The sequence below is a fragment of the Merops nubicus genome, unplaced genomic scaffold (assembly GCF_000691845.1).
Source record: "Merops nubicus isolate BGI_N331 unplaced genomic scaffold, ASM69184v1 scaffold8012, whole genome shotgun sequence".
NCBI lineage: Eukaryota > Metazoa > Chordata > Aves > Coraciiformes > Meropidae > Merops > Merops nubicus.
Window position 1 is genome coordinate 2301 of NW_008594214.1, and position 10454 is coordinate 12754.

General features: G+C 45.9%; 1 protein-coding gene across 1 annotated transcript; it reads left to right on the top strand.

The window, feature by feature from the left end:
• Window positions 1-2320: 2320 nt before the first annotated feature.
• On the top strand, window positions 2321-6811 carry UBE2R2 (ubiquitin-conjugating enzyme E2R 2; the record flags this gene model as incomplete). The annotated part of the gene is made up of 2 exons (XM_008935680.1): window positions 2321-2455; window positions 6262-6811. Coding segments are annotated over 2 exons (355 nt in total), but the record flags the coding sequence as incomplete, so codon positions are not given.
• Window positions 6812-10454: the final 3643 nt, after the last annotated feature.

A 10454-nucleotide genomic window follows, 5' to 3' on the forward strand; every position in this document is an offset into this window, starting at 1 on the left:
GGAAAAAAAAAAAAAAAAAAAAAAAACCAGAAAAAAAAACATTTCTTTTCAACAAGGTCTATTACAAGATGTGCTGGTTGGGAGCCCCAGATGCTCTATGTAATATCTGGTTTTGTTTAGATTAAATTCATTCATATCTGAGTCTTTTGTTGATACATGGTGAGAAATAGGCATTTAATAGGTCTGATTTATTGAGCCTCTACTGGCTTCTCTTCTCTGCTGATAAAGGGACTCACTCTGAAGATAACACCACTGTAAACGCTTAAAGTGGCATGGCAGCTGATGAGCACACTGTTTTCCAGAATGGGGTGGGGGTATATAAGAAAGCAGAAGATGGGCTTGAAATTCCCACTCTTCGTGCAAACAACTTGCATGAAGCAACATGCTAGAACAGCCTTGCCTGAAGGAGAAACAGATCCATAACAATACTGGAAGGGGTTAGTCTGTATCCCATCTGGTGCAGTTTGAATTTGATGCTGAGGGTGTTTTCAGTTGCATGTAGTTGAACTATTTTGTAGCTTTGCTCCTGTCAGATCCCATGTGCTGGGATCCCTTCCTGTTACTGTACCTTGTTCACCTTGTTTTACCCACAGCAGTAGGGTTTGAGTCAGAGGAGACTGTCCAGCTCTTAAGGTATCATCAGTGATGGAACTGATTTAATGTGATGGTTGGGAACAAAGAGTGCAGAGCACCTCACCTCTAATAGAAAGTTGCATTGGTGTATATATATGTAAGTAGCTTTGAACTGACTTTGGAATTGGGGGGCACCATAGTAGAAACCAGCTTCTCCTCACTTTGTTGATGGATGTGTGGTAGAGCAGATGCTAAATCCAGACACAAATTCCTGTCTTCAGCCTTCCCTAGACTTTGCTTGCTTTACAGTAAAGCTGCTGCAATGATGCTGGAACTGACATGCTGGCTTTACAGCCTGTTTTCTGAGAATCAAAGGCTCTTAAATGAATTCTTGAAATGAAGTAGAAGATGATCCCTTTTCTGCCCATCATTCCAGTCTGACCAGACATTTTTTTTTTCCAGAGCTGCTGTTCTTTTTCCTAATGAATTATATAATTTGGAAAGTAAATTGTATACCACTATCCTGATAGCTGTGCTAAACAGTCTGGACAAACAGAAGTGTTTAATCTCAAAACTTTTTAAGAAACTCTGCATCCAAATGACCAAGCATTTCCTGGAATTGTGTCCCAGATATATGATCTAGTAGATGTGCTCAGCACATGCTGCTCCTATATCAATGCAAGTACAGCTGTAGCTGTAATCTCCTTTAATTCGAAGTTCTGCAAAGCAGTTGCTATGTAGTGCTGGATTTCAAGACTTATTCCTTGTCTCTTGTTCTTCCCTTCCATTTAAATCAAAAGCTATTGCCAGCAGCACCACCTCAGACATGTGAAGCTATTGCAGTGGAACAACCAGGTGGCTGCATGTGTAAAGCTGCCTGATGGGAATAGCTGTTGAGTTTTGTGCTGGTTGTGGCACTGTGTGAGCAGCGAAGAGCTGAATCTCTGAAGTACAAAGGGTTGTAGGAAATGCAGAAGAGTCTTAAGTGAGGGAGGTGGTGTTTGCCCCTGGCAAATGCCAGCAGAAAGAGGCAGCTAGCAGCTCTCTGCTGCTTCTAGAAATCCAGGAAGGCTATCTATCTGCCAGGGGTTACATGATTGGCTCATGCTGCCTTTGCTGAGTACCAGCAGCTGAATTCTGCTGGGCCCTTAACAGCTTGCCTGGATATTGAAAAACATCTGCACTGTCTTTCCCTTGCTGTGCTCAATTGTTGCTACACCAGCCTTAGTGGTGCACAGGCTGAGGAGAGGAGAGACCTGGCCACAACTCCAACCTCTTAACATACTGTGGGGCAGTGCAGCCTCATCTGATGGCCTTAGGTCATAGTGGTCCTCCCTACATGGGGTAGGCAAAGAGCCTGGCTTTCTGCTGGGAGGCTGAATGTCGTGAGGAACAGGCTCACCGAGCAGGCTTTCCAACCCTGCATGGGTTGGTGTGCACAAGCTGAATTCTAGTCTAATGCAAACTTTGCCTGCTTGCTCCATCACAAGCATATCCACAGATGTCATAGTCTGTCATCAGATTAGGTCTTTGAGGTTTATATTGTGTCATCTTCCCTATGCTGATGGCCAGGGTCTGAGGTTCATTAATATCTGCTCTTGCTTCAACTATTATCCTTAGCTATCCTTAACTATCCTTAAGTTTTGATTTTAAACTTGTTTCTGATATATCATCTAAAGAAATTGTTGGCATCCAGAATTCATGAATGTGTTAGCTCTAACTCTGCTGTCATGGTTGTGTTTTTCAGGACTATCTTACTGAGTGTAATCTCTCTGCTTAATGAGCCAAACACATTCTCTCCTGCCAATGTGGATGCGTCAGTCATGTTCAGGAAATGGAGGGACAGTAAAGGAAAAGACAAGGAGTATGCTGAAATCATAAGGTAGGCTTTGCCATGCATGATGCTGTGTTACCATCCTCCTACTTTGAATCCTATGAAACGGGCTGCTTGGAGAATTTGCTGAAACCAGCTTCTTGCTGTGGTTGCTCTTTTTGAAATTAATTTTACAGTCTTATTCTAAGTCCATGCTTCTGGTCCCTCTAGGATTTTCAGCACACAGAAGTGATGGAGACTTCTGGAGTAGGAGGGACCAGGCTGACCTGTCTTTGAATTGTTCTTTTTTAGACTAATCTGGTATGATGCTCTGCAAAACCTATTGGCTGCTAGTAAATACCTGTCAAAGTCCCCGCTTGCCTTTGAGTGCTGCTTGCATTGCTTGGGATGTGATTCAAAGTGACTACATCCTACTAATTCTGTGCTCAATGCCCTCATGAATCATAATCTTGTCCCTCTAATTTGAAGGAATATCAGCAGGATTTGGCAAGTGTTTGCAAAGCCGGATTTGTTTAGCTGGAAGTACTGTTCAGTCTTGACCATCCTTTGCTGAGAAGTTCATGGTTCATCAGGCACTGTAGGAAGATGATGTAAACTTGAGCCAGGGTTGCTGTGGAGTAGTGGATGGGCAGCCCATACTGCAGTGGGATCACTGTCATACTTGCCTGGGGCAAGGCTACATCTGCATTGACTCCTCTAGCTGTGTGTGCAGGATATACCCCTGGTTGGAGCTATGCAGGGCAGTCAGTCATTGGCCTGAGCTGTGTAAAGAGCCTTGTTGGGAGGTTATCTTAATCATAGAATCATAGAATGGCTTAGGTTGGAAGGGACCCTAGAGATCATCTAATCCAATCTCTCTACCATGGGCAGGGATGCCTCTCAACTAGACTAGGTCACTCAAGGCCTCATCCAACCCGGCCTTTGATACCTCCAGGGACGGGGCATCCATAACCTCTCTGGGCAATCTAGTCCAGAGTATCGCCACCCTTGTACTGAAGAACTTCTTCTTAAGATCTAGTCTAAACCTCTACTCTGCCCTGGTGAGACCTCACCTGTAGTGCTGTGTCCAGCTCTGGAGTCCTCAGCACAGGAAAGACATGGACCTGTTAGAATGGATCCACCTCTCTTGATCTGCCAGCCACACTTCTTTTGATACAGCGCAGTACATGATTGGCCTTCTGGATCGCGAGTGCACTGTTGGCTCATGTCCAGCTTTTCATCCACCAGTACCCCCAAGTCCTTTTCTGCAGGGCTGCTTTCTATCACATCATCCCCCAGCCTGGATTGATACTGGGGGTTTCCCCTACCAAGGTGCAGGACCTTGCACTTGGCCTTGTGGAACCTCACGAGGTCCCAACACAGACCCCTGAGGGACACCACTTGTCACCCATCTCCATCTGCACATCGAGCCATTGACCACTACCCTCTGGATGTGACCATGCAAACAATTCCTTTGAAACAAAGAAATTAGACTCAACAGCAAGGGTTCTTTTGGTTTTGATTGGATATGAGGAAGAATTTCTTCACTGAGAGAGTGGTTAGGCATTGGAACAGCCTGCCCAGGGAGTTGGTGGAGTCACCATCCCTGGAGGTGTTCAAAAAAACTTGAGGCTATGTTTTAGTGGTAAGGGAAATGTTGGGATGAAGATTGGACTTGATGATCCTAGAGGTCCTTTCCAACCATAGTGATTCTATGATTATATGATTCTTAAAATATTCTTTATTTACAATGCTGGGGCAGAACTGGGGATTTTCCAGCATAGCTGCTCCCCCCCCAAGCATTCCAAAGGAGTTTATAGTTCATGTTTCCCAGGACAATTAACGTAGACACGCCCATATGCATGCCTATCTTGAAATCCCAGCGCACAAGTCCAGGCCTCTCTAAGGACCAGAGTAGAGGGCTATAATTCGACACTCCGCGGTCTCTTGCTGCCATCTCATGTCCTGTTGTCATTATCAGTCCTCTCAGCGGTTGTTTCCTTCCTCCAGTGGTTGTTCCATTATCTTCCTCACAGTATTTGCTAGTTGAGCTTTGGGCTTCCTTTGTCCATATATGGTCATAGAATTAGGTCATCCATCCTTGGCCCCAGAATTCTACAAGAGGGTTGGTTTAGACCAATTCTTGGGTGCTTATCTTGATCCAGGTGTCCTGAGTTCCTGCTATCAGTGATCTACTCAGGAAGCTTCACCAGCTATCTCACGTCCTGTTTAATCTTGTCAGGCCAGAAGTTACATGTGAGACATCTCATTGTCAATTCTACTCAGTAAATAACTAAGACCGTACAAACAAAGAGAAGAAAAAAAAAGAAGAAAATACAAGTAAAGCTTTTATGTATCACAGTAAGGTCTTAGAGATTGCCAGGGAGTCAGCCCTTTCACCTTATCCACTGAACAGTCCACCCATCGAACCCCTATCTCTCCAACTTAGAAAGGAGGATGTTATGGGGGATAGTGTCAAAGGCCTTGGTGAAGTCAAGATAGATGATGTCCACAGCTCTTCCCTTGTCCTCTGATGTAGTCACTCCATTGTAGAAAGCCACCAGATTGGTCAGGCAGGACTTGCCCCTGGTAAAGCCGTGCTGACTCTCCTGAATTACCTCCCTGTCCTCCATGTGCCTTATCATTTCTTCTAGGAGGATCTGTTCCATGATCTTCCCAGGCACAGAGGTGAGGCTGACAGGGCAGTAGTTCCCGGGATCCTTCTTTCTGCCCTTTTAAAAATGGGTGTGATGTTTCCTTTCTTCCAGTCACCTGGGGCTTCCCCGGACTGCCAGGATTTCTCAAATATCATGGAGAATGGCTTGGTAACTCCATCAGCCAATTCCCTAAGGACTCTGGGATGCATCTCATGAGGTCACATAGACTTATGTATGTTCAGGTTCCTCAGGTGGTTGAGAACCTTGTCTTCACTTAGAGTGGGAGGGGCTTTGTCCCCCGGGTCCCCATCTTGTGGTCCTTCCACTTGGGAGGTGTGAGGAGAGAGATTGCCAGTGAAGACCGAGTCAAAAAAAGTTGTTGATACCCTCAGGCTTCCCCTCGCCTGTTGTTACCAGTTTGCCTCTCACACTCATCGGGGGGAATGCTTGCTTTAACCTTCCTTTCCTGGATGACCTACCTGTAGAAGCCTTTCTGGTTATTCTTTGCATCCCTTGCCAAGTTCAAGTCCAGCCACACCTTGGCTTTCCTGACCTCATCCCTACCCAACTGGGCAGCATCCCTGTACTCTTCCCAAGATCCCTGTCCCTGCTGCCACTGCCTGTGCCGTTCCTTCTTGCCTTTTAGTTTGGCCAGCAGGTCTTGACTCAGCCATGCTGGGCTCTTCCCTTCCTTGCCCAGTTTCTTGCACCTGGGGATCATGAGCTCCCCTTGATCAGATGGCCTGTAGTAGACACCAACCACAGAGTTCCTCTTGTTGCCTCAGTCTCTAATTCCTTTCTATAAGCTCTCAGCTTGCTTTTGGCTATTCTTTGGGTACATCTCTTCACACTCTATCCATTTCCAAGTTTATCAATATCCAAGTCATCTTAGGAAATCCCTGAACATCCTTTCCATAACAAATGTAATGAAATTTGCTCTGAGCTTTGGCAGGTCTCTAATGTGGAGTTTTGTAGAATAACTGATTTCATATGTTGCTGAGATCATGTGTGGTGCAAACACCCTTGGAGTACTCTCAAGTCCAGGACTGCAGAACTAAATGTTTCTAGTGCTGCTCATGGTACTTCAGCCAAACATCAGCTCTCCTGACTTTGAGCTGCTAGGAGGGCTGGGCTGGGGCTGTCCAGGAGGTGGGGAGTTGAGGCATGCTGCTGCCAGCACATGGCCCTGCTCATGTTTGTATGTCCTCCTCCCTGCAGAAAACAGGTTTTGGCTACCAAAGCTGAGGCAGAAAAGGATGGCGTGAAGGTCCCCACTACACTGGCAGAGTACTGCATCAAAACTAAAGTGCCTTCCAATGACAACAGTTCAGATTTGCTTTATGACGACTTGTATGATGATGACATTGACGACGAAGACGAGGAGGAGGAGGATGCCGACTGTTACGATGATGATGATTCTGGCAATGAGGAGTCGTGACCTGCTCCTTCTATGCCCCGACTCAGGCCAGAAAGGAGCAGTGGTAAACTAGCAGCAGTCCAGCGGGGGGGTGGGGGAATATAAAAAAAAACTTTGACTCCTGCTGTCTCCTGTTGTATGGATCTGTTTGCTCCTTTTTTATGGACCTCTAGAGACCCTTTACAGGATGTCTGAATTCTTGCATTCTTAACCCTTTCATCACTGTATCATGATTTCTTTTTAAAAAAACAAACTCTCTTTTTCACTTCTCTATGAAATGCTCACAGCAAAACAGGTTTACTTGTGTTTAGATTCTTGAATTAAATACAGTCTTGCATTGAGTTGTTGAATATATTTAAAGCTGAAACAAATCCATTGGAAGCTGGATTTTAAGGAGCTCAAGTACTACATTTACTGGGAAAAAAAAACATCCACACAAAGCAAATTGCCATGGTTTAGCTGCTCCATTTACAATAATAGCATGTGTACATTTATTTAGCCTTGCGGTGGTCGCTTTTCCGGTATGGAGCAGAGAGTATAAAGCTACTGTGTGTTGGGTTTGATGGGATGTCACTGAAAGGTACAGTATTCCTTTTGAGCCTGCTCTAGTTAGGAAATAGCTGGCCCCTGGAGCCCCAGAGGGCACAATCAGCTTTGTCTCTGAAAAAGGCTTGTGATATGAACCCTAGAATAAAAACTTAACACTTCATGTCTATACAACCCTGGGTTACTATATATATTTTTTTTTTTTCAAACTAGGTTGGGGTTGAAAAAAAGTGAGTTTAACCATGCTCCTGAGGTCTGTTGCCAGTTGCCCTTCTCCTAAGGGAGGAGAATGGATGTGCATCCTGCTCCCCAGTGGGCCAGCATTGATCCCAAACTTGTTTTTTGGCAGTGGGAGAGACTGATAACCTCCTGCCCCAGTGCTTGCTAGCAGACCTTGCTTCCTGCAGCCCAAATCCAGTGCTGGCCTGAGCCTTCTTTCTGTTGCTTATGTAGGTCATATTGGTAAATGCAGCCCTGCTATAGCTCTGTGGGGTTGGCAGAAGTCAAAACTGCCTTTGATGCCTACATGAAGTGATCAGGCTGTCCCTGTGCCTGCAGTGGCTGCTGGGGCATGGGGCAGAGGCTCTCTTCTGGCTGTCAGGGGCATGAGTGAGTGTATGCAGCCCCACAGGAGAAGGATACATAGCACTTTCAGGCTGGAAGAGAAGGCCAGCAGCAGGGTTTAACAGGTTGTTCAGCAGAATGCTTCAGTTGGTGCACTGAGCTCAGCCTCTTGCATGTTTCTGGGAGCTCTTGGCAGAGCTTAGTGACCTCCCTTGTGGGCGAGGGAATCCTGCATGCTCGTGTCTGCAGAACCCTCTTCCTCAGTCCCTCAGCACCCACACCCTGTTGCAGTGTGCTCTTCTTGTTCGTCTGTGTTGCAGTGGCCTCAATTCATGTTTTGCATGATCCCTTGATCAGCAGCCAGTCCCACCCTCCTGTGCTGAGCCCTGGCACCTCTAGGAGCAGATCTGATTGGGTGAGACCCTTCATTCCCACAGGTAGAGAGGCACTTACCCTGATAAGAGCTGCAGGCTTTGACATTTGTTTATGCCTCCCCCCCTTTGTATCTCTCAGGGTTTTCAGTGGTATGTCACCAGCTGTGGTTTCTTGAGGGTTGCTTTGGTGGGAGTAAACTTTGTTCTGCAGTCAGCTTGGGGGCTCTGTGCTGGGAGCAGGATGAGTGAGCCAGCTCAAAGTGTACTGCCTGTAGGGAGAGGAGGGGAAGGCAGCCCCTGGGGAAGGAAGGAAGGCTGGTGGGGTGCTGTTCAAATTGAGCATAGCAGATGTGTTTTCAAAATGTTGCTTGACTGAGAATTTGCTGCAGCAGGGACAATCCCTGCTCTTCCGCCCTAGGGTGTGATGGCAATGCATCCCTCTAATCCCTGTGGCATAAGTGCAGACGAGGTGGTGCTACCTTGTCTCCCAGTGATGGGCTGCCCTCATGCTTGTATGTTACCTGGGGAGGCACCTGGACTCCCTCCTGAAATGTCCCACGTGGGTTTATCCTTCCAGCAAGGACTGACTCAGTCCTTAGTGCTTTTTGGCAGCAGGACTTCCCTGCATCTAGTGATAGTGTGGGGCACCCTCCAGCCCTGTCAAGGGAATTGGCAAATGGACACCCTCCCGTCTACAGGACTGATCTCAGGGCCACCAAGCTCCAGCTTGTGTGTGTGTGTGGGGGGGGGGGAGGTTGTTGAGTGAAGGAGCAGAGTATGGCTGTGCTGATTTGGTTTGAAACAATACTGCATCTTTCAGGATTTCCCTTGTACTTTTGACTGTCTTCATTGGCCTTCACTGTATACTCTTCAGTGACTTGTATTTTCATGCTTGGTGGTGTAAGAAGCATTATTATGCTGCTTCTGTTACCCTTTTTTAAAGACAAAAAAAAAAAAAAAGAAATTTATTTTGAAATTAACCAGACTAATTTCTTTTCCCCACTATCCTATGCAGTATCATTGCTTGGTTCCCTTTTTTTAAGACACAAACTGAACCATGAGGGTTGGTTTTGTGGGTGGGATTTTTTGTTTTGGGTTGGTTTTTTTTAACTATTTAAGAAATTGTGGAAAAATGTTTACCTGATTAGTGTAGTCTGTTTTGTTTTTTTTTTTTTTTTCCCTCCAATCTTTTTCTCCTGGCTCAGCAAATATTAGTGTTTACATTTGCAACTCTATGTCCCTTCAAACACAGCGTGGGTTTTTTTCAACGGTTCTGAAAACAGCAGAGTACATTAGATTTCTTAGTAGTTTTCTTAGCTGAAATCCCAGATTTTTCCTCCCCCCCCCAGTATAATTTACCAGAAAGAATTACCTGATGCATTTTTGTGTTGTCTTCCCCTTCAATAGTTATAGTTTGTCTTTTCTGCACCTGTCTACTAATAAAAATGTGAAATGACACTATCCCTACATTGTTACTTCCCTGTTAATTGAGCTGGTTTATTTGCATGGGTTATTTAAAGCTTTGAATAACGGCTCTTCACAAATTCAGTGCTCCTCCAGTAGCAATATCTGTAAGGTTACTGGAAAATAAAGCTGCTGATTGACAGCTGCTTACCTAACATTTTTAGAAAAGTAATTTGGCAGAAGGCCATGGGCTTTGCTGTTGTGTATTTAGTCTTCCCAAGTCAGCAAATGGGAGATCAGTTCACAGGGGTCATAGGATGGCAGTATGGATGCAGAACTGGGGGTAAAGCTGCTGCTGCCATGGGGCTGGGGTGCTGCTGGTTGCAGGTCCCCTGTCATGGCAGGAGCATAGCATTCTTGAAATGGTCAGACAAGGCAGAGGAGCTTGCTTACTGAGCCAGGGGCTTTGGCCTCATGCAGAAGGCTGGCAGAGGAATTGAGGTAATTGCTGCCAATCAACCCTTCAGTATGCTTGCTCTGCCTAGCCTATTCCCTGGAAGCTCAAGAATGGAGCAGTTTGTTTTTGCAATGCCTTGCTACTCCAGTCAAGCTGAAATTAGCAGGACAAGTATACAGGTGTTGCACTTGCTGCATTTTTAACTTTGTTTGCAGTGCAACAACTGCCAAATCAAATGTGGTTGTGGTCTGAGTGCTTTGGCTTCACTGTTGTATTGGAGGAATGGTGATGGCATTTCAGAGCTGTAGTCCCAGAGAAGTCTCCATATTCATGAATGGGACCAAGAGGGACAGTGCTGTCTGGGCCTTCTGCCAGGGATCATGCTTGCTTGTATCTCCTGCCTGGCTCCCACAGCACCAGAGCTGCCAGTAGCTTAGTCACCCAGTGGTACCAACCCCAGGACAAACACTCCAGCCTGCCGTGGCTGACACTTTTGCAGGGTTGATTTTAATTTTGGTTTTTTGGTTTGGTTTTTCACCTCCTCTTGATGGCCAAGTGCAGTTGAGGAATCATGGCTCTACCATAAGACTGATGTATAAGGGATTAGAGAGGAAATTGCTGCAAAAGAGCCCTGCTAGAGCCAACAGTG